The sequence below is a fragment of the Oncorhynchus mykiss genome, chromosome 22 (assembly GCF_057628025.1).
Source record: "Oncorhynchus mykiss isolate SJ-2025 chromosome 22, ASM5762802v1, whole genome shotgun sequence".
NCBI lineage: Eukaryota > Metazoa > Chordata > Actinopteri > Salmoniformes > Salmonidae > Oncorhynchus > Oncorhynchus mykiss.
Window position 1 is genome coordinate 20,287,995 of NC_143043.1, and position 27,680 is coordinate 20,315,674.

At 43.0% G+C, this 27,680-nt stretch overlaps 1 protein-coding gene across 2 annotated transcripts in view; it reads right to left on the bottom strand.

Moving 5' to 3' along the window:
• The window catches only part of LOC110501531 (myosin light chain kinase, smooth muscle), a 78,611-nt gene that overhangs the window by 36,074 nt on the left and 14,857 nt on the right, over nucleotides 1-27,680 (bottom strand). For both annotated transcript variants that reach the window (XM_021579175.3, XM_090215693.1), the window contains exons 3-11: nucleotides 26,691-26,847; nucleotides 15,095-15,302; nucleotides 13,950-13,995; nucleotides 13,363-13,528; nucleotides 12,897-13,062; nucleotides 12,620-12,641; nucleotides 11,876-12,456; nucleotides 11,457-11,660; nucleotides 10,236-10,370 (exon numbers count right to left, since the gene is read on the bottom strand). In XM_021579175.3, coding sequence (XP_021434850.3) covers nucleotides 10,236-10,370; nucleotides 11,457-11,660; nucleotides 11,876-12,456; nucleotides 12,620-12,641; nucleotides 12,897-13,062; nucleotides 13,363-13,528; nucleotides 13,950-13,995; nucleotides 15,095-15,302; nucleotides 26,691-26,843 — 1,681 coding nt within the window. In that variant the 5' untranslated portion in view covers nucleotides 26,844-26,847. The remainder of the gene's footprint in view (nucleotides 1-10,235; nucleotides 10,371-11,456; nucleotides 11,661-11,875; nucleotides 12,457-12,619; nucleotides 12,642-12,896; nucleotides 13,063-13,362; nucleotides 13,529-13,949; nucleotides 13,996-15,094; nucleotides 15,303-26,690; nucleotides 26,848-27,680) is intronic.

Below are 27,680 nucleotides of genomic sequence, written 5' to 3' on the forward strand. Positions count from 1 at the left end.
GCAAAAATAGTTTCTCTTACACAGAGCAGGGTATACTATTTTGCTGTCACGGTAAAGCAGGGCCGTATTGGGGAGAGATAATGAAAGGTCATTACAAATGAAGACGTTTACCATGCAGGACATGTTGTGTAAATCCATTTTCATATCAAATCAAGGGACTAAGAGTGTGTATTCCTTCAAATCAATTCTGAATGGTCACGTTTTGTAAACAGGTGTAGCATAACAGCTTACTTCCCAACAATGCAAAAATTACACAATCATTCAAAAGTTGGGGGTCACTTAGAAAAGTCCTTGTTTTTGAAAGAAAAGCACATTTTCTGTTCAATAAAATAACATCAAATTGATCAGAAACACAGTGTAGACATTGTTAATGTTGTAAATGACTACAAAAACTACATAGGCGTACAGAGGCCCATTATCAGCAACCATCACTCCTGTGTTCCAATGGCATGTTGTGTTAGCTAATATATATCAAGTATCAAGTAATATCAAGTATATCATTTTAAAAAGGCTAATTGATCATTAGAATACTGAACTGCAGATCTCGTACACCGCTGTGTACTACTACATTACAGCATTTCGACCATGAAGACCTGATTCACTCAGTCCCATCTGAACAGTTGATGTTGAGATTTGTCTTACCTGAACGATGAATTTGTGCTGCAATTTCTGAGGCTGGTAACTCTACTTTCCTGTGGCGGTCCTCATGAGTGCCAGTTTCATCATATTGCTTGATGGTTTTTGCGACTGCACTTAAAACGCTCAAAGTTCTTGAAATTTTTCAGATTGACTGACCTTCATGTCTTAAAGTAATGGACTGTCATTTCTCTTTGATTATTTGAGCTGGTCTTGTCATAATATGGGCGTGGTCTTTTACCAAATAGGGCCATCTACTGTATACCACCCCTACCTTGTCACAACACAACTGATTGGCTCAAACACATTAAGGAAAGCAATTTCACAAATTAACAAGGAACACCTGTTAATTGAAATGCATTCCAGTTGACTACCTCATGACGCTGGTTGAGAGAATGCCAAGAGTGTGAAAAGCTGTCATCAAGGCAAAGGGTGGCTACTTTGAAAAATCTCAAAACCTATTTTGATTTGTTTAACACTTTTTTGGTTACTACATGATTTGATGTGTTATTTCAAAGTTGATGTCTTCACTATTATTCTACAATGTAGAAAATAGTACAAATAAAGAAAAACCCTGAAATAAGTAGGTGTCTAAACTTTTGACCTGTACTGTAAATATATAAAAACATTTTAACAAGGGTTCAAGAGACAATGAGCAATGACAACTTAGCGTATGTGATGTGGGGCAAATATTTTTGCCACACACTTTCGCTGCTGCTGCTACTGTCTTATGTATCCTGTCACTTTACCCCTACATATCTACCTCAATTTCCCCATACCCCTGCACATTGACTCGGTACTGGTACCCCATGTATATAGCCAAGCTATAATTTATATAAATGATAGTCCAGTGTGTGTGCATAGAGTCAAAAGGATGGATTTAGTTCAAAAAGGGTCAATGCAGATAGTTCGGGTAGCTATTTTGTTAACTAATTAGCAGTCTTATGGCTTGGGGGTAAAAGCTGTTCAGGAGCCTTTTGGTACCGCTTGCCATGCGGTAGCAGATCAAACAGTCTGACACCGCCTGGTAGAGGTGTCCTGGAGGGCAGGGAGTTCGGGTCCAGTGATGTACTGGGCCGTACACACTACCCTCCGTAGTGCCTTGCAGTCAGATGCCGACCAGTTGCCATACCAAGCAGTGATGCAGCCAGTCAAGATGCTCTCAATGGTGCAGCTGTAGAACTGAGGCTCTGAGGGACAAGCCAAATCTTTTCAGCCTCCTGAGGGGGAAGAGTTGTTGTTGTGCCCTCTTCACTACTGTGTTGGTGTGTTTGGACCATGATAGGTCCTTAGCGATGTGAACACCGAGGAACTTGAAGCTCTCGACCCACTCTTCTACAGCTGCTCAGCGCATGCTCTGAGTATGTGTCTTGGTAATCTGTCTGGCCCTGTGGCCTTGTTAATGTTAAACCTGTGAAAAGGTCTTACATCAGCTACGGAGAGCGTGATCACAGTCATACGGAACAGCTGGTGCTCTCACGCAAGTGTTGCTTGCCTTGAAGCAAGCATAGAAGGCATTTAGCTCATCTGGTGGGCTCACGTCACTGAGCAGCTCTGGACTGGGATTCCCTTTGTAATCTGTGATAGTTTGCCAGCCCTGCCACATCCGATGAGCGTCAGAGCCAGTTGTAGGACTTGATCTTAGTCCTGTATTGACACTGCCTGTTTGATGATTCGTCAGAGGTTGTAGCGGGATTTCTTATAAGCGTCCGGTTGAGTGTCCTGCTAATGAAAGCAGCAACACTAGCCTTTACCTCAGTGCGGATGTGACCTGTAATCCATGGCTTCAGGTTGGGATATGTACGTACTGTCACTGTGGGGACGACATCGTCAATGCACCTTTTAATTAAGCCGGTGACTCATGTGGTAAACTCCTCAATGCCATCGGATGAATGCCGTAACACATTCCAATCTGTGCCAGCAAAACAGTTCTATAGCTTAGCATCTGCTTCATCTGACCACTTCCGTATTGAGCACAGCACTGATACTTCCTGTTTGAGTTTTTGCTTATAAGCAGGAATCAGGAAGATGGCGTTATGGTCAGATTTGACAAATGTAGGGCGAGGGAAAGCTGTGTTTGTGTGTGGAGTAAAGACGATCTAGTGTGTTTTTTCCCCCCTCTAGTTGCACAGGTTACATGCTGGTAGAAATGAGGTAAAACGGATTTCAGTTTTCCTGCATTACATTCAGCAGCCACTAGAAGCACCGCATCTGGATGAGCATTTTCTTGTTTGCTTATGGCCCTATACAGCTCGCTGAGTGCGGTCTTAGTGCCAGCATCGGTTTGTGGTGATAATTAAGCAGCTACAAAAAATATAGATGAACTCTTGGTAAATAGTATGGTCTACAGCTCATCATGAGGTTTAACTCCGGCGAGCAGAACCTTGAGACTTGCTTAATATTAGAGATTGTGCACCAGTCTTTGTTCACAAACAGGCAAACCCCACCCCTACGGATCTTACCAGATGCTGCTGTTCTTTCCTGTCAATGCATGTCTTTGTTCAGCCATTACTTCGATAAAGCATAGTATTTTACAGTTCTTAATGTCCCGTTGATGTTCATTCATGTTAAGCAAACGTATGCTTGCTGTAAAATCGCTCATAAAAACGAATAAATATGCAGAGGCATAAAAAGACAACACCTCACAGAGGTGAAATAGATTAAATTGAGATTGTGTCACTGGCCTACACACACACACAATACCCCATAATGTCAAAGTAGAATTATGTTTTTAGAATTTTTTTTACAAATAAACTTACAAAATGAAAATCTGAAATGCCTTGAGTCCATAAGAATTCAACCCCTTTGTAATGGTAAGCCTAAATAAGGGCAAAAATGTGTTTGACAAGTCACAAAACATAATAATCAATACCAATGTGTTTAATGTGATTTTTGAATGAGTGCCTCCTCTCTGTACCCCACACATACAATTATCTGTAAGGTCCCTCAGTCAAGCAGTGAATTTCAAATACAGATTCAACCACTAAGACCAAGGAGGTTTTCCAATGCCTCACAAAGAAGGGCACATATTGGTAGATGGGTAAAAATACAGAAAGCAGACAGTGATGTTCAAAAAGTTACTAATTACACTTTGGATGGGGTATCAATACATCCAGTCAATACAAAGATCCGATTTCCTTCCTCTCTGGCAACGGTCTTATGGATTTCACCATGAGGCCAATGATGACTTTAAAACAGAGTTTAATGGCTGTGATAGGAGATACAACATCGTAGTTACTCCACAATACTAACGTAAATGACAGAGTGAAAATAATCCTGTTTTCAACAAGGCACTAAAGTAATACTGCAAAACATTTGGAAAAGCAATTAACTTTTTGTCCTGAATACAAATTGGGGAAAATCATATCAAAAACTTTGAGTAGCACTCTCCATATTTTCAAGCATAGTGGTGGCTACACCATGTTATGGGTATGCATGTAATCCTTAAGGACAGCGGAGTTTTTCCACGATAAAAAAATAAATGGAATGGAGCTAAGCACTGGCAAAATCCTAGAGGAAAACCTGGTCAGTCTGCTTTTCACCAGACACTGGGAGACAAATTCACCTTTCAGCTAGACAAACTAAAACAAGTCCAAATATACACTGGAGTTGTTTACCAAGACGACATTGAGTGTTCCTGAGTGGCCTAGTTAAAGTGGACTTAAAATCAGCTTGAAAATCTATGGCAAGACTTAAAAATGGCTGTCTTGACCGAGCTTGAAGAATTTAAAGAACAATGAACAAATATTTTACAATCCAGGTGGGCAAAGCTCATAGAGACATACCCAAAAAGAGACTCACAGCTGTAATCACAGCCAAAGGTGATTCTAACATGTATTGACTCAGGGGTGTGAATACTTATGTAAATTAGATATGTTAGTATTTCACTTTTAATCCATTTGAATACATTTCTAAAAAATATATGTTTTCACTTTGTCATTATGGGGTACTGTGTGTAGATGGGTGAGAAAAATATTTAGTCATTTTTTTATTTAGGCATTAACAACAAAATGTGGGATAAGTCAAGGGGTATGAATACTTTCTGAAGGCACTATGTATTAATCTTTCCTCGCAGGACTACATTTCACAGTCGGGAAGCTAGCTAGCGCGGTGTAGAATTTAACCTGGATGAGTTGTGATGCTCTGCCACCAACAATTATAAATGGCTCCCGCGCCCAGTGCTGGACAACCCGATCCCAAGAAAGGCATTCACTTTGAAATCCAGGGGAGCCTGTTGGCAGGTATTTCAGAATCGGCCTGCGCAAGTCCGAGTCTCGGAAAGAGAGAATCTCAGATGTCTGCTTAGGGAGCACAAACACTTGCCAAGTCTGTCTGGGTGTAATACTTCAGCAGGGTTTCAGGAAGGAGGGATGCATGTTTTTCCTTTATATGGTTCCTCGGCTTCATATTTGTTTAATGGCTGTGGGTGTATTTTCCAGCGGTAGGAACAGAAGAGAACAGAGGGGCTGTGAATGGATTGGTACTGGGATCCCTACACAGTTGCTGGGAACAGGACTATTTTTCTTCCCTGAGTTGACTATGATGCCATTAATTGTCTATCCGTCTTTAAGAGGCTAACATCAACAGCTCCTGCACATACAGCTCAAACCTGGAGCACTAAGAGAAGCGGACCTTTGGAAACTATGAGTACATCCCTAATGAAACCCTATATACTGCAATACTTCTGGCCATGGTATATAGGGGTCTGGTCAAAAGTACTATACTATGAAGGGATTAGGGTGCCATTTGGGACTGAGACAATGATACTTCTCTATTACAAGTCAATTCAATTAGTGCTTAAAGAAGATGTTTTCTGAAGAGGATAATTCAACACATTTGGCCCCCGAAGCACAACAAAACATAAACAATTACACTGGCCTAGACTCACCCCTATCAGTTTACAAACAAGTTCAGCGGCCAAACTTTTGACTGGTAATGAAAGTTAGAGTTGAGAACTGAATCCTTATGTTGAGAGTCAAGTTAGGCTGGGGTGATGGATACAGATCAAACCAAACTTCAACAGAATTGGATGCATTATAATTAATGCATCATTGGGGCGGCAGGGTAGCCTAGTGGTTAGAGCGTTGGACTAGTAACGGTAACTAGGAAAGGTTACAAGTTCAAATCCCTGAGCTGACAAGGTACAAATCTGTCATTCTGCCCCTGAACAGGCAGTTAACTGTTCCTAGGCCGTCATTGAAAATAAGAATTTGTTCTTAACTGACTTGCCTAGTTAAATAAAAGGTCAAATAAAAATAAATACAGAAGAATAAAAATAACCCAGCTACAATAATACAGAAAATAGGGTTATAACGGCAAGGTTATAAAAGTAAACAAAAACTAAAATAAAAAACATAATTGGAAAAACAATTTCTGAAACTGAAATAAAATTAAGAAAAACAAACTCTACAGAACAAAAATGTAAACATGTAACAATTTTTTTACTGAGTTACAGTATATAAGGAAATCAGTAAATTAAAATAAATTCATTAGGCCCTAATCTATGGATTTCACATGACTGGGAATACAGATGTGGCGCGATGACAGGTACGGAAAGGGTTACAAAATTCCCTCAACTTTCCCAGATCTCCTGGGGTTTCCAGAAATCCTGGTTGGAAGATTCCCCAGAATCAGGAAGTATTCCAGAATCCTTCAACCATGATTTTTGGAAAACTTTTGCAACCCTTCTTACTGCAGGGGGAGATAAGCTCTCTGGTCACATATACCTTAAAAAAAATATATTAAAAAAAGTACGAGCGTGGATCACACAACCAGTCAGTTATGGTATGACCATCATTTGCCTCATGCAGAGCGACACATTTCCTTTGCATAGAGTTGATCAGGCTGTTGATTGTGGCCAGTGGAATGCTGTCCCACTCTTCAATGGCTGTGCGAAGTTTCTGGATATTGTGGAAATGGAACGCACTCTCGTACACGTCAATCCAGAGCATCACAATCATGCTCAATGGGTGACATGTCTGGTGAGTATTAAAGCCATGAAAGAACTGGGACATTTTCAGCTTCCAGGAATTGTGTACAGATCCTTGCAACATGGGGCCATTCATTATCAAGCTGAATCATGAGGTGATGGTGGCAGATGAATGGCACAACAATGGGCCTCAAGATCTCATCATGGTATCTCTGTGCATTCAAATTGTCATCGATAAAATTCAATTGTGTTCGTTGTCCATAGCTTATGCCTGCCCACATCCCCACTGCCACCACGGGGCACTCTTCACAACATGGACATCAGCAAACGCTCGCCCCGTCACAAAGCAATACACATGGTCTATGGTTATGAGGCTGATTGGACACTGCCAAATTCTCTAAAATGAAATTGAGCACAGCTAATGTTAGAGACATGGACATCACATTCTCTGGAAACAGCTCTAGAGGACATTCTTGCAGTCAGCATGCCAATTACATATTCCCTCAGAACTTGAGACATGTGGCATTGTGTTGTGACAAAACTGCACATTTTAGAGTAGCCTTTTATTGTCCCCAGCACAAGGTGCACCTGGGTAATGATCATGCTGTTTAATTATATGTTTATTGATATGCTATACCTGTCAGGTGGATGGATTATCTTGGCAAAGGAGAAGTGCTCCCTAACACCAATAACGCTAGAGAAATAAGCTTTTTGTACATACGGAAAATGTCTGGGATCTTTTATTTCAGCTCATGAAACATGAGACCAACACTTTACATGTGTTAACATTTATGTTCAGTGTATATTATCCTGATTCCAAACAGGAAGTACCAGTGACACGCTCAATTACGGAAGTGTCTGATGAAGCGGAAGCTAAGCTGTTTTGCTAGCACAGATGGGCATATGTTCTGGGATTCATCCGATGGCATTTTTTTTTTTTTTTTTTAACCTTTATTTAACCAGGCAAGTCAGTTAAGAACAAATTCTTATTTTCAATGACGGCCTGGGAACAGTGGGTTAACTGCCTGTTCAGGGGCAGAACGACAGATTTGTACCTTGTCAGCTCGGGGGTTTGAACTCACAACCTTCCGGTTACTAGTCCAACACTCTAACCACTAGGCTACCACTAGGCTAACCACTAGGCTACCCTGCCGCCCCATTGAGGTGTTCACCATTGAGGTGTTCACCACATCAGTCACCGGCTTGGTGATATTGATTACAGGAAACACCAGCACTGAGCTAAAGGTTAGAACTGCCACTTTCAAGGAGCGGGACACTAATCCGGACGCTTATATGAAATCCCACCATGACCTCCGACAAGCCATCAAACAGGCAAAGAGTAATAACAGGACTAAGATCGAATCCTACTATGCTGGCTCAGACGCTTGTCGGATCTGGCAGGGCCTGGAAACTATCACAAATTACTAAGGTAAACCCAGGTACGAGCTGACCAGTGATGCAAACTTACAGTACCAGACAAGCTAAATGCATTCTATGCACGCTTCCGAGGCAAGCAACACTGAACCATGCATGAGATCACCAGCTGTTCCGGACAACTGTGTGATCATGCTCTCCATAGCCAATGTGAGTAAGAAGTTAAAAACAGGTCAACATTCACAAGGCCGCAGGGCCAGACGGATTACCAGGACACGTACTCAGATAATGCGCTGACCAGCTGGCAAGTGTCTTCACTGACATTTTCAACCTCTACCTGACCCAGTCTGTAATACCTACATGTTTCAAGCAAACCCTCATATCCCCTGTTCCCAAGAACACCAAGGTAACTTGTCTAAAAGACTATCGCCCTGTAGCACTCACATCTGTAGCCATAACATGTTTTGAAAGGCTAGTCATGGCTCACATCAACACCATCATCCCAGACACCCTGGACCCACTCCAATTCGTATAGTGCCCAAGCAGATTCACAGATTAGAGGTCTTCAAGGATCCACCTGTACCCGAATACACAAGACCCGGTCTGGGACCAGAGCGGGTCCAGATCCAGAATTCTAAAATGTCGCAGGTCTTGGTATAGCAACTGCTTAGCATCTGACCGAAGGCTTGAACCCCTTCGGTACTGGTATCCTGTAGTTACTCATTGCAAATTTAAAAATGACATGTTACTTTTCTATACTTTTTCTATTTTCTTTCTCTCTGCAATGTTGGGAAGGGCCCTTAAGTAAGCATTTCCCTGTTAGTCTACAGCAGTGTTTATGAAGCATGTGACAAATAGAACTGTATTTTATTCAAAACTCCTGCCGGTGCTAGAGTAAATGGGTTGATTGCTTTGCAAATTGATACAGCAACCCAGAAAGTTATGACATTCTGAATGAGGCATGAAAAATAACCCTGGGCGTAGACGAACGACGCATGAAAGGACTGATTGCTTCATTTATGAGCATTTCAGCAAGCTTCTGTCACCCCTCCTTCAACAAGGCACAGCATGCATTGCTCAACCTCCATCGGATTTAGCATCCACACACCGGAGAGGTAATTGACTGCACATTGGACATACCAGAGGAGAAGATCCTTCTCGTCCTAACTGACAACAGGGCGAACATAGTCAAGGCTATCAAGCTGTTACACAACAGGTAAAAGAAGACCATGACCAGAGCTGGCCATAGCTTTGAACTGCGCGGCAGACAATTCTCGTTTTAAATCTAAGTTACATTTAAATTATAATTCATAAATCAATCCGAATGTATTACTCCCCCGCCCAGTGACAAGTGACATCCCCAAAAAACACTATGGATCCTAGCCTCCCACACGTGCTACTTTCTGTCCCTAACATTAAAATTGAAATTCAATATAAAAACAGACATTTTAGAATACTCAAACTAAATAAAAAATAGTAGATGAAGTCTGAAAACAGAAACAGAAATAAAAACAAATAGAAAAATCACAAAACTATAATAACCTGGTTTCACTGTGTTGAGTTGAAATTCTACTAGATCAATTGTCAACGCCAATGCTTACATTTTTTTATTTTTTATTGTAACCTTATAAAACAACATTCAAGGGGGTTTCCCCTGACGTTCAATATGTGGAGCAGTTAAAGATGAAAAATAAACACTCGGTGTGTGATCTGGACGTGGTACAGAGAGACACATGAGCCTTCAGCAGCAGAGCAGCCAGACTTGTGAAATAGTGGTCCTCTGATCGGCCGCCCTCAGGCTGAGAGGGAAAGCAGTAGCAGAACTCCTATAATGCCTCCCAAATGGCATCCCATAGGGCTCTGGTCAAAAGTAGCGCACTATATAGGAAATAGAGCGCCATTTGGGACACACACACAATAACTCACACCCCCTGTCTAGCTGATCTGTTCAAGAGGGTTCTGAGTACAGAGAAATTTGTATTCCTCCCCCTTCTCATATCATCCTTCACTTTTCATAGAAATGGACCTGATTTTAGTTGGTCAGTCCTGTGGGTGCAAAGCCTCGAAAACAGGAAGTCACCCCCCTCTAGTGGGTAAAGCGGCATAACTGGACATGATGACTGGTACGGAAAGAGTTACAAAATTCCCTCAACTTTCCCAGAACTCCTGGGGTTTCCAGAAATCCTGGTTGGAAGATTCCCCAGAATCAGGAAGTATTCCAGAATCCTTCAAACATGATTTTTGGAAAACTTTTGCAACCCTTCTTACTGCAGGGGGAGATGATAGGCTCTCTCACCGTTTAAGAGCCAGGAGAGGTCAGGTCGAGGCTTTCCATCCACTGAGCACTGCAGAAGAAAGTCCTGGCCCTCACTCACTGAACATCCCTTCAGGACTGTGCTGAATGCAGGGGGCTTGCCCTCCTGCCATGGGTCTGCAGGGGAGGGAGTACACAGATGGTGTATTAACATTTACAGTATGCCGTATTGGAGCCTTGCAGTACATTTCAAATGGAATGTGTGGTAATGGTCAGTCTAAGAGTGACAAATGTGGTATTAGCAAAGTGGGGGAGGTCCATTGTGATTCTGCACCCTTTGCCCAAAGTGTGCACTTGCACACTCCCATCTCAGATTTAACAAACCTGGAAATGCCCTCCAACCAAAGCTGACACCAAACCAAAGCTTTTATATCGATGACGGGGAGTGTGCCAGTGTGCCACACTTTGGGAAAATCGGGACGCATACTGGGTATCTGACAAGATGCAATTTTCCTTCTTTCCAATAGATGGCATAGGTAGACAAGAACAGTTACAGTCATTCCTAAAAGGATGCTCACTCCCAACAAATATATACTGCTCGTCTCAAGCAAACTGAATCTGCATAGTGTTTGGCACTGTTCTGAATTAGAGAAAATAAACACAATATAAAATGCCAGACGCTCCCCTTTTGCTGCAAATTGAATCACTGGTCGACTGGTGCCAGTCTGTCAAGTCCAAACAAAAACAACTAGACAAGATATCAAAACCTCTCCAAATCCTCCACTAAAATAGTTTCACTTTGATTATCATTAAATAAACAAGCAACTTTTTTTGGGGGGGGGGGGTTATAAGGACATGCAACAGTCTCGTTTCCAAACGCAACAGTCTCGTTTTAGATCAACTCAGCATTGTAGCTGAGGAATGGACTTAACCTCAATGTGCTCACTTATCCTGACTTCATCATTACCATGTTTTGATTGAGACAGCCAGGGGAAAGGAATTAGATGGGGTTTTTTTTACCCAAAGGCAGAGGTGGAGACCAGAAACTGCTCAAAACTATTACACTTTCACAAACATAGACCTGTTCACTGAAAAGGCGTAATGTAATGAGCCTACACAACACGGGCCTTAGTTCACCCTATTAAAGCTAAATGTACTTATTTACAGTAAAACTGCATCCCAAGCGGCAACCTATTCCCTATATAGTGCCTTACTTTTGACCAGGGAATAGGGTGCAATTTGGGATGCATCCTAAGTACTTACTCTTGACACCGAGGATCCAAGTAGAAGAAACCTTCCCAGTGCTGGTGGTCATGGTGCATCCATAAGTCCCACTGTCCCTCTTCTGGACGTTGGTCACAGTGACGATGTGTGTGTTGCCGTCCTGCTGGAAGGTCAGCCCTGCTCTGGGTCTCAAAGGGAGGCCATCTTTAACCCAGCTCAGGCCAGGCACAGGAGAACCTGAGACTGGAAGAGCACATCAACAGTCAATCTAATGGGATAAACATGCAACAATGAAGTAGCTATTAGTGAACATTGTCCAAACGGCCTATTAAAATGTCAAGAACATCTAAAAGTTGGGAATGGGTTGGGAAGGTCATGTACTATTTTCTCAGATTATATATAGATTTATTTATTTTTTAACATCTGAAAACATGGAATCGCAAATTTTTTTGAATCACCTTGGCATTTGAATGTGACTGAGGTCCCCTCCGTAGCATCCTGGCTCTGAGGTACAGAGTCCAATTTGGGTTGAGCTCCTGCAGTCACTGCTGCCCTCTCTGACCGGCTCTCTCTGGTCTGCCTTCTGGTCTCTCTGGTGGGCTCTGGAGACGGCTCTGGGACTCCCTTTGGGGGGGGTTTCAACGGATCTCTTGTATCCCTCTCAGGGGCTCTGCTTTGGGGGTGAGGGCTGGTCCTTGCAGCGCCCTGGCCTCCCAGGTGGTGCTGCAGGGTTGTGGAGCTGGCAGTCTTGGGGGGGGAGACACCAGGCTTTCTAGGGGCTTTGTCTGGCAGGTCCGCAGGAGGCTTGGGAGAAGTCACGACGGTGGTCTTGGGAGATGCTGCGCTGGTCTTCCATGCTGGAGTTTTGATCTCTGTGCTGTCTTTGGTCTCCCTGGTGAGAGTGGTGAGCCTGGTCTCAGTCCCGTCTCCTGTTTTGGCAGGGGATCGTTGGTCTGCGAGCAGGCCATTACTTGTGCGCTTGACTTCAGGTGAGTCAGTTGTCTTTGGGACAGGTGCTACCAGAGCCGAGGGACTCAGGCTGTAGAAGTAGTAACATATGACATTGTCAAAAGATTGAACACCTCACTGTGAAGAAATTGTGGAAATATTTTCTAGAAATTCAGCCAACTCACAAAAATGCTTACTCATGTAGTCACACAGTAATATCACTATGCAGGGAATTTTATGAGATACATACTCACATGCCCGAGTCACAGCCTGAACCTAAAAAGGAATGGATACACACTGAATTTCCCCTCTCAAATACGAGTCAACATTTCCGAAATATAACTCGGTATTCAGAACTGGCGCTGCTGATGATTTACTGTGACGTTAAACGGTACCTTATTCCCTATTTAGTGGGCCCAAGTCAAAATAAGTGCACTGCAAAGGGAATAGGGTGCCATTCGGGACACTGCATGTGTGTTTTGACGGCTGAAGGTTGAATAACAGGCTGTGTGATTGGCTGCAGTGTCCTACCCTGAACGATCAACTCCGCTGTAGCCGTGGCCTTCCCAGCACTGTTGGCTACAGAGCAGGTGTACATTCCTGCATCGTCTACACACACGTCTCGGATCTCCAGGAAGTGGATTCCGGACTTCTCAAACATGTTGAAGTGGGGAGAAGCATGGAGCGCCTCATCTCCCTGCGACAGCCATCCATCACAGAGAAAGTGGAAGAAAGAAAGGGGGAGAGGGGAAGAGAGTGAAGTCAGAAATTCAGAGATGAAGACTCACCATCCTCCATCTTTGAAAGACAGAATGTCTTCTCTATACCATCTAGAGTTGCAAAATTCCAGTAACTTTCCCCAAATTCTCAGGTTTCTAGAAATCTTGGACAGATGTCATACTTATTCCCTCCTAATTCCAAGAACATTACAACTGAGATTTCTGGAAAACTTGGGGAAAGTTACAGAAGTTGCCAAACTCTCTCTGTTCCATCTCACTTTGAGCCAGGTAACCAGGGGCTGTGGACGTCCTGTGATTTTGGCCGAGAATTTGCCAGTCTGTCCCATTCTGACAAAAATACGTGAGGGTTTTGTCACAAACTTGGGGGGGCTCTCCCCCCAAATACTGGGCCTGCTCTCCACCGCTGGAACTCCAAACCGCCCGCTGGAGTCAGAGAAAACACAATGACTCACTCACTACCTTATCGTCCAAAGATGTGTCTGCTCAATAACATCACTTGAACAAACAAATTACATTTTAATAATGACTTAATATAGCAATATGACTGACTGGCTATATTTTTAACACCAACATAAAACATCTGCATTATTCTAAATATAAAACAAATACAAGATTAAACATCTCATGCAACAAATATTCTGGTTTTACAGATGGAACAGGATAGGAAGGTTGATTTAAAAAAGAGAAATCATACCACCATGTGCATAGAAAAATGTGTCCCAAATGGCACCGTATTCCCTATATAGTGCCCTACTATTGACCAGGGCCCATAAGGCTTTGGTCAAAAGTACTGCACTTTGTAGGGAATAGGGTGCCATTTGGGACACAAGCAAAGACATCTTACCCTGTTCTACTGGAGGAGGGGAGGCTGTATTTCTTCCCCGTGTTCCCTGAGAGAAAACATGCCTCAGATAATGAATAAAAAAACTAAAAGTATGCATCTCAAATGGCCCCCTATTCCCGATGTAGTGCCCAGAGCCCTGGTCCAAAGTAGTGAACTATATAGGGAATAGGGTGCCATTGGAGAGACAGCCATAGAATATATCGCTGGTGCAATTCCAGCAGCACGTAAATGAATGGGCAGTGTTGCAGAATGCTTCATATCTCAGTCCAATGCTTTGTAAGATGTGTTTGTTCTGCTACTTGTTAGAAAGGGCGTGCTCCATATGTTAATGTTTAGTGAGCCTGAGGTGCCTAAATAGCTGTTTATGATCTTGGAAAGCTGAACAAAATGTGGAGGATGTCCGAGTGTTTCCATACTTCTCCCCGGAAAGCAGTAGGTGCGTAATGCATAATGTTACCTAAGTATCCACAGTGTAACTATCGGAAATGGAAAGGCACAGCTGGCATGTCTACACCAAGGAATAGAAAAAAACTAAGTGTGCTAACACCGTTTATGCTAACAGGACAGTATAAATCCAAAATGGCCCCCTATTCCCCATTTACTCTGGTCAAAAGTAGTGAACTATATAGGGAATAGGGGGCCATTTGGGACAAAAACCTCTGTTGGCTTTGGATGGGTTGCTCTAATGAGTTCCTTCTGAACGGGGAATTAGAAAAGGACATTATCTGCAATAAATCAAAAACAAAGTGGTCCTTTTGAAGATGATCCATATTCAACCTTATCATTACATTGAGTTAAAACATCACTTGGGCAAAGTATAAAAGCAGTATAAAAGCCCGTATTACAGGACGTCTTATATTTTATGGAGTTGAATAAATGTGCTGGTGTTTAAAATACTTGACACAGTCTTGGTTTTAATTTCACATGAGCTTTTGAGGCCGTGCATTTCTCAGGGTTCCTTAGAAGTCTGCTTTCCATGCTACATTTGAAAAGGAGCTACAAAGCAAAGCCAGTGGACCCTGCCAAAACATTTGTTGACAGACCATTCAATTATCTATCTGGTTGGCTGACGAACAGGGTCAAGTTGTGTTCCAAATGGAAGCCTAGACTGCCATTTGGGAAACAAATTGAAGGCGCTTCTGTACCTTCTACAGTGATCTCCACTGTGACCTTGCGACTTCCGGCATCGTTGACTGCCTCACAGGTGTAACGTCCCGCATCCTCCTCCTGGATACCGTGGACCACCAGGCTGAAGGTTCCACGGCTACTTTGTTCCATGGCGAAGCGCTCTCCAGCTATCACCGCTTTCCCATTCCTGGACCACATGACCTGGGGCTCAGGGTGTCCTCTCACCTGGGAATAGATGGATGTGTTTCAGCGGATTTTAACTATACAAAAACAGAAGAAAAATGGGGCATCAGGGGTTAATGGTCATGGTTGAAACACAGCCCAACGGTGTGCTACTCCCAATCATAAACGGTATCCGTAAGAAATGACTTTTTTTTAACTAGCAGATGAGTTTTTTTTAGGCCACTGACTGACACCAGCTCCGTGACAATCCCAATGCCTAGTATGTGTTCACATCCATCCATTTATCTTCTCAATACAATTGGAGTCGGAGCACAGGAACTCCCTGGGTGTGTGAAACTGACTGAATCTGTGGCCCATAGCCTAATTAAAACTTAATTACACGTAAAAACAAAATGGACACAGCAAACAATAGGATATTTACAAAAACAAATGATAAGCATTGATATCAACAATCAGCAAGCGAACTGGGAAGCTACTGATTACTCTCAGCGTTTGACTTCCCAGAATACAACAAATGCTACTTGTGGCAGTAATTAATGTCTGTTTAATTATCTCGGTCTTCTGTTTTCCAACAAAACCTACATTTCCACAACTTCCTATCCCCAGTGCATATTGTATTTCTCAAGTTCTTAGTCCTCTCTGACGTTTCCATTCTCTCGATGCTTTTTGTCCCAGGTCAGTAGCCATCGCTAATAACACCACGTGAAGAGTAGAGTACAGGTGCTGAAAGGGAACACGATATGGCAGGGATGAACAGGTACAGAAGCTCTGTGAAACACTGCTCACATCCCCCGTCTATCTGGAGGAGCTTCCCACCTTTCTCCGATTCATTTCACTTCTTGTCGACGTCCATACAAAAAAAAAAAAATTGCACTACAGCTTATTTTCTCTGAAGTCTTTGAAGCATCACTTATCTACAGGCAGAGACCACAGCTAATAAAAGGAAAGCGGATGGGCAATCTCTTTCTCTCCAACTCTGTGTTTCCACTGGTGGCATTGCCAACCATCCTCCCCTTGAACCCCTGGGACTTTGTAAAATAACATTTCGGAGGAGAACCATGGTAAACCCAAACATGAACATTACATGGGTCTCACTCTGCAAAGCAATACAAGCCCTTGCACATACTGGCTTTAAATTAAGAGCAAAAAAATGTAAATTGTTAACCACTGCAGCTGGTACGCATTTCAGATTGAACATACAAATGAATATGGCTCAACAGCTCGTAGACAATAGATTGATTCCATATGGAACTCAAAAGTCTTAGGGGAGGTAAAAAAAAAAAGAAGCTGCGAAAGTCCAGCTTCTCTCTGTAATCGACCACTCTCATTCCAGTCTGTCAAACTAGCCTCTCAGTTTCAATAAAATATTACCTCTGCTGTACCCAGTCCTCCTCAGGCTTGCCCAAAAATAGCAGTACTAGGTTTAAAGTCGTTATTAAATCAAACAGACACTGGCATTTCCTCTTAAAACTCAGCTGCTTGACGTTCAGTGCCACAGAAATCTTGAAGCAGAGTCGAGACTTCTCGTTCATAAAACTTATTGTGGTCAACCTCTCGACCTCAAACATCCCAAATGACCACGTTCACATGTCGAGTATAGGAGAAACAACGGGTTGTTTACACACCGAGTCAAGTTTATACCAAACCCGGACACAAGTACCATATTGGTTTGTCAAGGGAAAAATGGCATGAAAACAAAGGTTGCGACAGGACTATGGATCAATGCACTGGCAGACGAGGAGAGCCTCGACTGCTGATCCATCCTGGACATACAGCTTAGCTCCCGAAGAGCATCGAAATACCCAAGAATGCAAGAAGACAAGTAAACAGGGAGAGAGACATATGAGGAACAAAGCGAGGAATATTGTCTCTAGTGCTTTTTGAGTCACGCTACTGGCACCCAATGTATCACCACATCAAGCGTTACTACTTGCCATAACAAGGCTAATACTTCTGGGATAAAAGCAGACTTTACAACAAAATCCCCCCATAATGAAGAGAGGAAAATGATCAAAGGGAAGCTGAAGTTTGTTATTTTAATAATGTAAGCAGAGCGATTCATACTGCCACCGTTTCCATGTGAAGCAACTATTTTGATCCCTCGCGTCTTTAGACAAGACGCTGTTCCAAATCAATAAATGCATCGGACGTTTTCTTGTCTGCTTCTCAAATGACACCTTATGTCCTATTTAATGCTTTACCTTTGACCAAAGTCCTAGTGAAAAGTAGAGCACTATATAGGAAATAGGGTTCCATTTGGAACTAAAGCCTTGTCCTTTCCATTTCCCAAGAAATAGGCCTATGGTTTATTTGGCCCGGTAATTCTCAAAAGGTCTTGTACAGAGAATTACTTTTCAACTTTGCATTCTGGAAGACACCTGTACTGGATTACAGCTGGAGCTGGCCTCTCAGAGACTCAAGAATAATTGTCTGGCTAATTCTCATTGGACGTACAGTTCAGCAGAACCTATTCATGTATTCCCACCAAGTTGTGATCGCTACCGCCCGGATGGTGTCAGAACCGGTTAATGTCCCAAATGGCACCCTATTCCCTTCATAGTGCACTACTTTTGACCAGGACCCATAGGGGCTCTGTTCTAAAGAAACGCACTTCGGGAATAGGGCGCCATTTGAGACACATCCCTGTTCTGTCAGGTTGAGTGATCCATAAGTTGATTCTCACAGTGCTGTGAATAGCCACTATCCACATTGTGAGAATCCAACATCATTTAGGGACATGTTCATGTTTAATCCTGAGCTAACATTCCATTGGAGGGGGAAAAATTAAGTATTTGACTGCTGTTTTCACCATTCAGAAACAACCTGATGTCTTCATCTCATCAACATTGCATTTTTCCTGGCTTCGCAGCCACTTTCAAGCCAGACTGCCAAAAGGCTGCCATGAATTACACACGCAAAAGACAATAATTACCCGTGTTCAACTACCGTTCCAAACAGTCAGTGGACGGATGAGACCGCTCTCTGCGGGGAAAAAAGGCCTTCATTGAAGTAGCCTATGTGAACAGCGAACGCCATTAAAACCAAAATGTAACATTTGAATGTAACCAGCAGCAGAAGAAAGATGGCCGCTTCTCTAACACTGGTCAGAGGAGTCAGCGGAGCGGTGAGTCAGGGTGGAGCCGTGTAGGAGTAGCCTAGAAGTGGTCCACATCTGCTTTCAATAGGCAAGCAGTTTCAACCACCATCAGGTTTCTGGCAGCATACCTTTCACAGCGTTCACATGGAGCCTCCCTCGCATGCTGCTCCCCCTATATTTTCCTACTGGCTCGTAATTATGTAATAATAGAATTCTTTAGGAGGATGAGTTCTACCCTTGGCAGGCCATTAAAATGACTGGGAGGCTGGGGAGAGAGGGCTACATTGACCCGTGGCATGTCAGATGGCTGCCTCCATGTTGGTGGACATTCCTCGTCTTCAGAGGAGCATCCCCTCACATTAAGAACATGCCCCTTGAGCATGACAACAACAATGCCTGTCGGGAAGGGAAAACAAAACACGTACGGTCACTGTCATGCAGCACGACCAGCTGACCTCAAATGGGGACACAGACCTGGTTTGCGATGGACAACTGCACTGTCTACTGTAGAATATAGACAAGCAAGAATATAGACTACAGTACTTTTTCACTGCCAATGAACACGTGAAATTTTTTTATTTATATATTCTTTCAGGAGAGTCTGTAATTATGCCATATTAATAGTCCTGCAGCACCGCCCAATTACTTATTGTCCATGTCCCAAATGGCACCATACACACACACACACACACACTGAACAAAGTATAAACTCAACCACTTCAAATATTTTACTGAGTTACTGCTCATACAGTATAAGGAAATCAGTCAATTTAAATAAATTCATTAGCCCCTTACCTATGGATTTCACATGACCGGGAATACAGATATGCATCTGTTGGTCACGGTAAGGGCGTGGATCACAAAACCGGTCAGTATCTGGTGTGACCACCAATTTGCCTCATGCAGAGCAACATCTCCTTCGCATCGAGTTGATCAGGCTGTTGATTGTGGCCGATGGAATGTTGTCCCACTCTTTAAATGGCTGTGCGGAGTTGCTGGATGTAGGCAGAAACTGGAACACGCTGTCGTACATGTCGATCCAGAGCATCACAAACATGCTCAATGGATGACATGTTTGGTAAGTATGCAGGCCATGGAAGAACTGGGATATTTTCAGTTTCCAGGAATTGTGTACAGAACCTTGCGACATGGGACCGTGCATGATCATGCTGAAACATGAGGTGAGGGTGGCAGATGAACGGCATGACAACAGGCCTAAGAATCTGGTCAGGGTATCACTGTGCATTCAAATTGCCATTGATAAAGTTAAACTGTGTTCGTTGTCCATAGCTTATGCATGCCCATAACATAATCCCACCATGGGGCACTCTGTTCACAACATTGACATAGGCAAACCGCTCGCACACACGTCTGCCCGGTACAGTTGAAACCGGGATTCATCCATGAAGTGCAAACTTCTCCATCGAAGGTGAGCATTTGCCCACTGAAGTTGATTACGACGCCGAACTGCAGTCAGGTCAAGACCCTGTTGAGGACGACGAGCCCTCAGAGGAGCTTCCTGTGACGGTTTCTCACTGTTTGTGCAGAAATTCTTTGGTTGCGCAAACCCAGTTTCATCCGCTGTCCGGGTGGCTGGTCTCAGACAATCCCGCAGGTGAAGAAGCCGTTCAGCTTTCCTTTGACCCTGACTAGTCTCACAGTCCCTGCCCCTGAAAACCATCCCCACAGCATGCTGTTGCCACCACCATGCTTTACCGTAGGGATGGTGCCTGGTTTTCTCCAGATGTGATGCTTGGCATTCAGGCCAAAGAGATCAAACTTGGTTTCATCAGACCAGAGAATATTGTTTCTCATGGTCTGTGAGTCCCCAAGCGGGCTGTCATGTGCCTTTTATTGAGGAGTGGCTTCCATCTGGCCAGAGATGCAGAGACGTTTGTCCTTCTGGAAGGTTCTCCCGTCTCCACAGAGGAACTCAGGAGCTCTGTCAGAGTGACCGTCACCTCCCTGACCAAGGCCCTTCTCCCCCAATTGCTCAGTTTGGCCAGCTCGAGGAAGAGTCTTCTTGGTTCCAAACTTCTTCCATTTAAGAACGATGGAGGCCACTGTGTTCTTGGGGACCTTCAATGCTGCAGACAGGTTTTGGTACCCTGCCCCAGGTCTGTGCCTCGACACAATCCTGTCTCAGAGCTCTACTTCGAACAAAGTGTAATTTGCATGGTTTAAGGCTTATATCAATAAAGACAGCCTCTTCCAGGGTAATATTTTACACGATCTCTATTCAGCGAGGGGGAAGAATAAATCATGTCTAAACCAATTTGACGGGGCGAAATGCTAGAGCTTGGAAATAGAATTTCCAGTTTGGTACGGATAGTCCTACGTCTTTCTCTCTTTGTAAGTTTATAAATGTTATCCAGGATGGCTTATCTTGACATATACATTTTTAAACTGCACTATGCATTTTATCCCGTTAGCCAGAAGTGGGAACCATGGGAAGCATTTACCTACAGAAATGCAGCTGTGGCAATATATTTATTTTGATAATGGTTATTCTGCCGGTTAAAGCAACCGTTAGTCCATCTACTGAGGTCGGATTGAATTGATTTGAGTGTTCTGTTTAAGTTTCTGCAAATGGTTTTATCTAAGGAAAGAATTGGGAATCTATAAGTAGAGAAGGAGTCCTCCATCAGGGTCTTAAGAGGCAGTAGGGCTGATTAATTTGATAAAACTTGATGGCGCTGAATTTATCTATGACCTTTTTAATGCGTTTGGGAGCGATTGGGATACATTGTCTAGATATAGTAAAACATTGACTGCGTATAATGAGATGAAGTGGTCAGTATATTTTAGAGATATTGGTGTCATTTCCTTAAATGTATGAATTGCCTGGGGCAAGGGTTCCATGGATAATAAAAATAGCAAAGTAAAAATGGATCGCCTTGTATGCTGCTTCTAGTGATTCTGTTATAATGATAACAGAGGGATTTGCATAAACAGGAACATCTGCATCGAGATCAGTATCTGACCCCACAAATATCTTTACTTAGTGCCAGAGGAGCTACAACTTGCACCGTTCTGATAAAAGAGAAGTCAAGTTTCCCCTACGTAACACAGAGCCATTGAAAAAGCTTCAATCTAGACGGGCAAAAGAAGGGGGACAGTGGTATTTATGGACGCACCATGACCTACAGCACTGGGAAGGTTTCTTCTTCTTGGATCCTCAATGTCAAGAGTAAGTACTTAGTATGCATCCCAAATGGCACCCTATTCCATATATAGTGCACTCCATTTGACCAGAGCCCTACGGGTCAGGGTCAAAAGCAGTGGACTATATATGGAATAGGGTGCCATTTGGGACACAGACGTAAGGAGAGGTGATGGATCTTTTCTTCAGTATTGATGAATGCTGCCTTGGAGAGCAACAGAACAAAGTAACAAACTCCCTGACACATGACCTCCTCCTGGAAGCAGATAACCATATGTGCACACGATACCCTTGTTTGAAGGTCGTCTGTAAATCATAGATGGTGGGAGCCCGCTTTAATCTAACACTGTGTGTGTGTGGGGCATTTGGCTGGCAGATGTCCAAAGTGTTCCATTCCATCGATACCAAAGAACCTAAAGTCTTAAGGTTGGTGCTGAACATATCTACATCCCACACAATATTTTTAAAGTCATTTCAAAATTCCTTCACCAAGATGCTCTCACTGCACACAAACATGCTTTAGCTCCATCACAGTTTGAGGTCCTACTGTACACTTCCACAAAAAGTAACAGTTGGAGAAATTCTGTGTTGTTGCAGAGCATCCAAGCAGAAGAGGAGCTGACTGGGTTCTGCTCCAGCGGCTCTGAAAAAAACAATACCTCAGGAAGCTGAAAGTCACAAGACTAAGATCTTTTAATCCCCATCAAGACGCATTCCATATATCTACTCTGTCTCAGCACCTGCCCTGGGTTCAAATACTATTTCAATTCTTTCAATAACTTGAGCGTTTGGACTAGCCTGCTTGGAGTGACAGTTTTGGGAGCATTTTATTGGCCCATTAAGCCAGGCAAGCTCAATCAAGCACAAATAAAGAATTTGAGATAATTTGAATAGTATTTAAACCCAGGTATCCTTACCACTGGACAGTCAGGCTGTACTGAATCAGACACCGCAATGCTGGCTCCCTCTTCCTCTGCTAACAAGCATCTCACCCTCATCACAAACAACCAATCCCAAAGGATAAGGAAGTGATGCATAAGGTGGGGCTAAACTATCCTCATAGCAAAAATACACATCCATTTATTTCGATGTTGGATTTAGCGTTGGTTTAGTATCAACAGTAATGGAAATACAATGTGTTAGAATTTGAAAAAAAAATGTATTGTCCAAAATTGTTTACATAATCACTGTATGAAGGTTAAAATGCCAAGACTGTTACACATTATAGAAAGAGCTGGAGAATTAGAACTGAAGGTATTGTTATTGTTGGTCCAACGTGCAGCACAGGAATGCAAAAGGTCTGTGTTTAGGAACTATAAATAATACAGATTTATCCATACTGTCAATGTGCCAGAACAGAAGTGACCCAGGCGAGTAGTCTGTCTGCAGAAACAATTTCCATTGTGTCAGTTTTATTTTTTAAATTAAAGATTTTCGAGTTAGCTGTACTTAAATTTAAAGTACTTTCAATATCAGTGTGTTATTATGCCCAAAATAAACAAATATGAACCATATGAACCCATAGAATTACATATTAGGGTCGCTGTGTATGAACCTATATGATCGATACTGTAACTAAAACCAGAGTGCTAAAATGGGTTTCTAACAGAACAGTTCCCCCAAACTGGACCTCTCAACTCCAACAGTTAGCTCCATTCTCTCAGGAAACAGCTCTAGACTTGGTTGCCAAAGGCTTTGCTATCAATGACCTGAATTGTTTGAGGCAGCCATTATCATGCCATCTCAATATTTTCAGGGGGGATTCAATAATGTGCTTCCTTACATTATGTCAGGGGTGTGGTCATGACAACAGTCAGAAGTGTGTATCCTTTAACATGGGAATTACAGTAGGCGGGTGAGACATACTTGAATCTATGGTAACTTTCCCAAAATTCCCAGGTTTTCCAGAAATCCCAGCAACCCAACTTGGATCCTTATGAATTTTTCCCTATTCACATTTCATCCAACACAACTTGACTTTAAAGATCTTAAATACATTTCCAGACAAATTCAAACAAACCCATAGATTAGGATGACACAGGGTGGAGGGATGAGCTTCCTTTGTGAGTGAACTATACACATGGAGCACAACAGGGTGCTCTGTGGACCTGTGGTGCTCTGTGGTGTTAAACATCTGTGGCCACAGCTCAATGGATTCTGACCGAGCGTCTGAGCTGCAGTCACTGTCAGACACAAAGTCAGTCCAGTTCTCCTCTAACTCCCTCAGCAGTCCCAGGCTTCTAGCTCCATGCTCCTGTATCTTCCCTGGCTCCGGCTCCAGACTGCAGCAGCATTTATCATTTCAATTCCCTTTGCCTTGCCCACTGTGTTTTAGGAGCACACCACAAGGGTTTGCGGGCGGCGAGAGTATTTAGAGTACCAAGAGCCATTTGAGAAGGGGGGAGAAAAAAAAATCAACTAAAATGTGGAAGCTCATTGACGGCAACACAGGCAAAGATGGTATGTTAGAGAAGCCAGAGGAAGTTGAAGATAGGGGAGGTTTTTACATTCATACTGGATCTTGATCATGAGCACTGGTTAAAGTCCAGCCCGGTTTAGTTGAATCAACTTAGGAAACGGGTAGTTCAGATCCTGGATGCCGATTGGTTGATAGGCACTATTTATTGACTTTAAATTGTAGGCAAATGCCTGTTAACAGTTCCTTCCGAATTCTCTCTCCTTCTTGAAGACTTTACTGCAGGGATCATTAACTAGATTCAGCCGCGGGGCAAATGTTTCTTGAGCGGATGGTGGGGTTGCAAATTGACTGACTGAACAGATAGAATATTTGACTAAAACAATTGTTTCACACCTGGATTACATTTAAGGACATTGCCCTGCGTAGGGTGCCGTCTTTCAGATAGGACATTAAAGCGGGTGCCATTCAAAATCCCATGGCACTTATTGTAAGAGTAGGGGTGTTCACGGCGGTATCAAGGCTAAATTCCCAACCTAGCCACATTCCATCATGCCCACCTAATCGGCATATATCACTCCTCAACGGATGTGTGGTGAGCATTCTGGCATGAAAATGGTCACCGTGCATCCCTGAGGTGGGTGCTACACATTGATGGTGGATGAGGTAAGTTTCCCCCTACTATGTAAAAAGTGCTTAGGAGTTCCTCAGTTTGTAGAAAAGCGCTATATAAATCCAATCAATTATTATTTGTATACGATCACATACAGAATGTCTCTAATATGCGTGGGAATACTTTAACAGATTTGGAAATCACTTGGAGCTGATTTCCTGGTGTTTTTTATATCTTATGTCCACAAAACATGGGGGTCCACCATACACATGGTTTTGGCCCGCGGGCCGCCAGTTGGGGAACCCTGCTTTACTTTATCGTTTCATAAAGAGGATGCAATTTGGATTTTTACCATGAGCCCCAGAAATGACTCCATTACTTCACATCAGACTCAAAGCAGAGACAGGGAAGCCGAATGAAAACCATGTGTACGGTGGAGGTGAACTCAAAGCGACAGGAGCCTGCTTTCTGTAACACCACAGTCTCATTAGTCACACATCCTTTCCAATCGAAGAGCGATCCCACACACAGCAGGGCCATAACGCTGCCTTCATGTCGTTAAAACCGAACCATGGATTACAGTTTCTCCTGGCCCGTAGACTACTTTCAGGGTGAGGAACCATCGAACATCAAGTTGTAAAACTTCCCCTTTAAAGAGGACTCATTCAAAGCATTAGCAGAGAGCAGTAAGGTAAACATAACCAAAGTATTGATTGCTGCCATCCCTTATCAATTGTCTGCTTACAAAGTAAGTAAACCAATGTCATTTATTTTGTGTGTGAACTATCCCTTTTACATGGAAAGCAGTGGGGAGACTTGACAGGAACTGAGACCGGGACATCTGAGGAGCAGAACCGACCCTTAGGGGAGTGTCAAAACATGACACGCGTACATGATGAAAGGGTTCCAAACACAGAGCAAAGCCACTGTAGAGAGCTTGTCTAGCTTAACTGACTGGCCATGCTGACGACATGTGCAGTGGACAGAGTAACATTTCAATCGTGCATTTTGGGCGATAACAAATGAAGATCACAAAACCAATGACCTACACTCTGGAGATATAGTTAGGAAATAAAATGTATTGGAGAAATGCATTGTGGTCCTGTGTAGAGTTCGGCACTAGCACATCCAGGATAGTGGGTTCGAGTCGCACTGTGGCCACCAATATGAACATTTATGCCCACATGACTAAATTGCTTGGATAAAAGTGTTTGCTAAAAGGCATAAATTATATTATTCTTCATGACAAACCTCTAACTTATCCATGTTGATCGGGATTCTCTTTTTTCCAAATTTTTAAGTGTATTTAAAAAAAAGCATAGCCTACGCATCAATGATTTAAATGTTTGGTTAAAATGTATTTTTAAGGATAACAAGTCACCATCCATTAATCATTTGGAAAATGGAAATTCAAGCAATCTTTGCCAAAAGGACCTTTGCGATAAATCAAGGCCTGACAGTACCGTCTGCCAGCCTCAAGTACATGTTGGGAAAAGCATTCTGAGACGGTAATTTTTTTTGTAAAAAGCCTGGTTGCTCACCCATGACCACACTGGACACGGATGCCCAATTCCAAATCAATCCCTACGCATGTGGAGATACGAAAATATATTATAGGTGTTAGTGATATGGCAATATCTCCACCTTGCCCCCTTGGATAGGCTAGGTGGAGTTTTCACCATACTGCTCATCTCCACAAGTGCATAGGGCGTAGGGGTCGATTTGGGATTGGACCAAGTCCAAACAGACAGTGATACTCAGAGAGGGATGCCAAGGAGAGCTCAGTAAACAGCACAGTAGGAGCCTTGGGCCTGCTAACAGGAGGTGGGTGGGGGGGTCAACACAAGGCCTTAACCTAAGGCAACAAAGTACACTTCAGCACCTCTACTCCAAACACAATGAAGGTTATACAACATGCTCAGCTCGCGCACACTCGGGTGGGAGGGAAAAAAAATTACATTTTTGGTCCATTCACAAATTGGATCCCTCTCCTCCTTATGGCCCTAATCTTTCAATGTTTGCAGATATGGTGGAAGCCTTACCACTACACTGTTCAGAAATGCTAACATCAAAGAAGATAGGACCAAGGGGAAGGGATACAGGGAGCGAATTGGGACAGGCTTTGAGAGAGCGATTCCTACCTTCCCATCAAGGCGTGCGGTCTCTCCTGGGCTGACCCGGGCATTGCGGGGTGGGAGAGTGAAGGTTGGAGACTCCGGACTTGGAGAACCTCGGCCTAATGTCAAGCTGGTCTTGGAGATCCGCGTTGTAGTCACAAGCTGCACATCCCCCATATTTCTGTAAAGGATAGAATTACTTTGTAAATTGTTTTGATAATGCACTTCACTTTTATAGGCCACATCTCCAATGGCATTCTATTCCATACGTAGTGAAGTACTTTTGACCAGGGTCCATAGGGGACTATAAAGGGAATAGGGACACAGCTAAAGGCTGTTTGGCTTCACATATTACAGATAAAACAGAAATAGTTGATTCCTGTCTTTATATACCTTTCTCTTTATTCTAATCCACCATTTGTGGTGTATTTATTACGTCTCGCAACGTAAACCGTTAAAAGAACCAAACAGAGGAAATGGAATGAAAATGGGAAGGGACCTACCGGAATCTGTCCAATAGAAATGCTTGCTTTTGTTGCAAAATGTTCTCAGTTTGGAGTAAACATTTCCTGTTGCAAACCTCTTTGCAACAGAATCGGTATAATGAATACACCCTGGTGTCAAGCCAAATCAGTAGACCTTATCAACCATAAAAACAATTGTGAATCAATGGATGATTTTTAACAATCATTACTTTTGAGCTTGTTATTCTTATACACCTAGCTTAGCTTTGGAAGGCCAAGCTGTAGAGGTAGTTAAGGAAATATTAGAAAATAACTGCAACTTCCTTTTCCTGATGATTTAGGGGAAATACCTCCCATGTTTATTTTCCAGCACAGGCTTGAACAGAAATGGCATTCTCAGACACCTTTTCAGCCCCCCGACCACATTTCTGTGACAGAGTCAAAACTCAAATTAAGAGCAAATAAGCAACCCCCCAAAAAATATTCAACAAAAAAATTATCGCTGTAGGCTATAATCACCATATTTGACTACTCAAAGTTTTCTGGATCA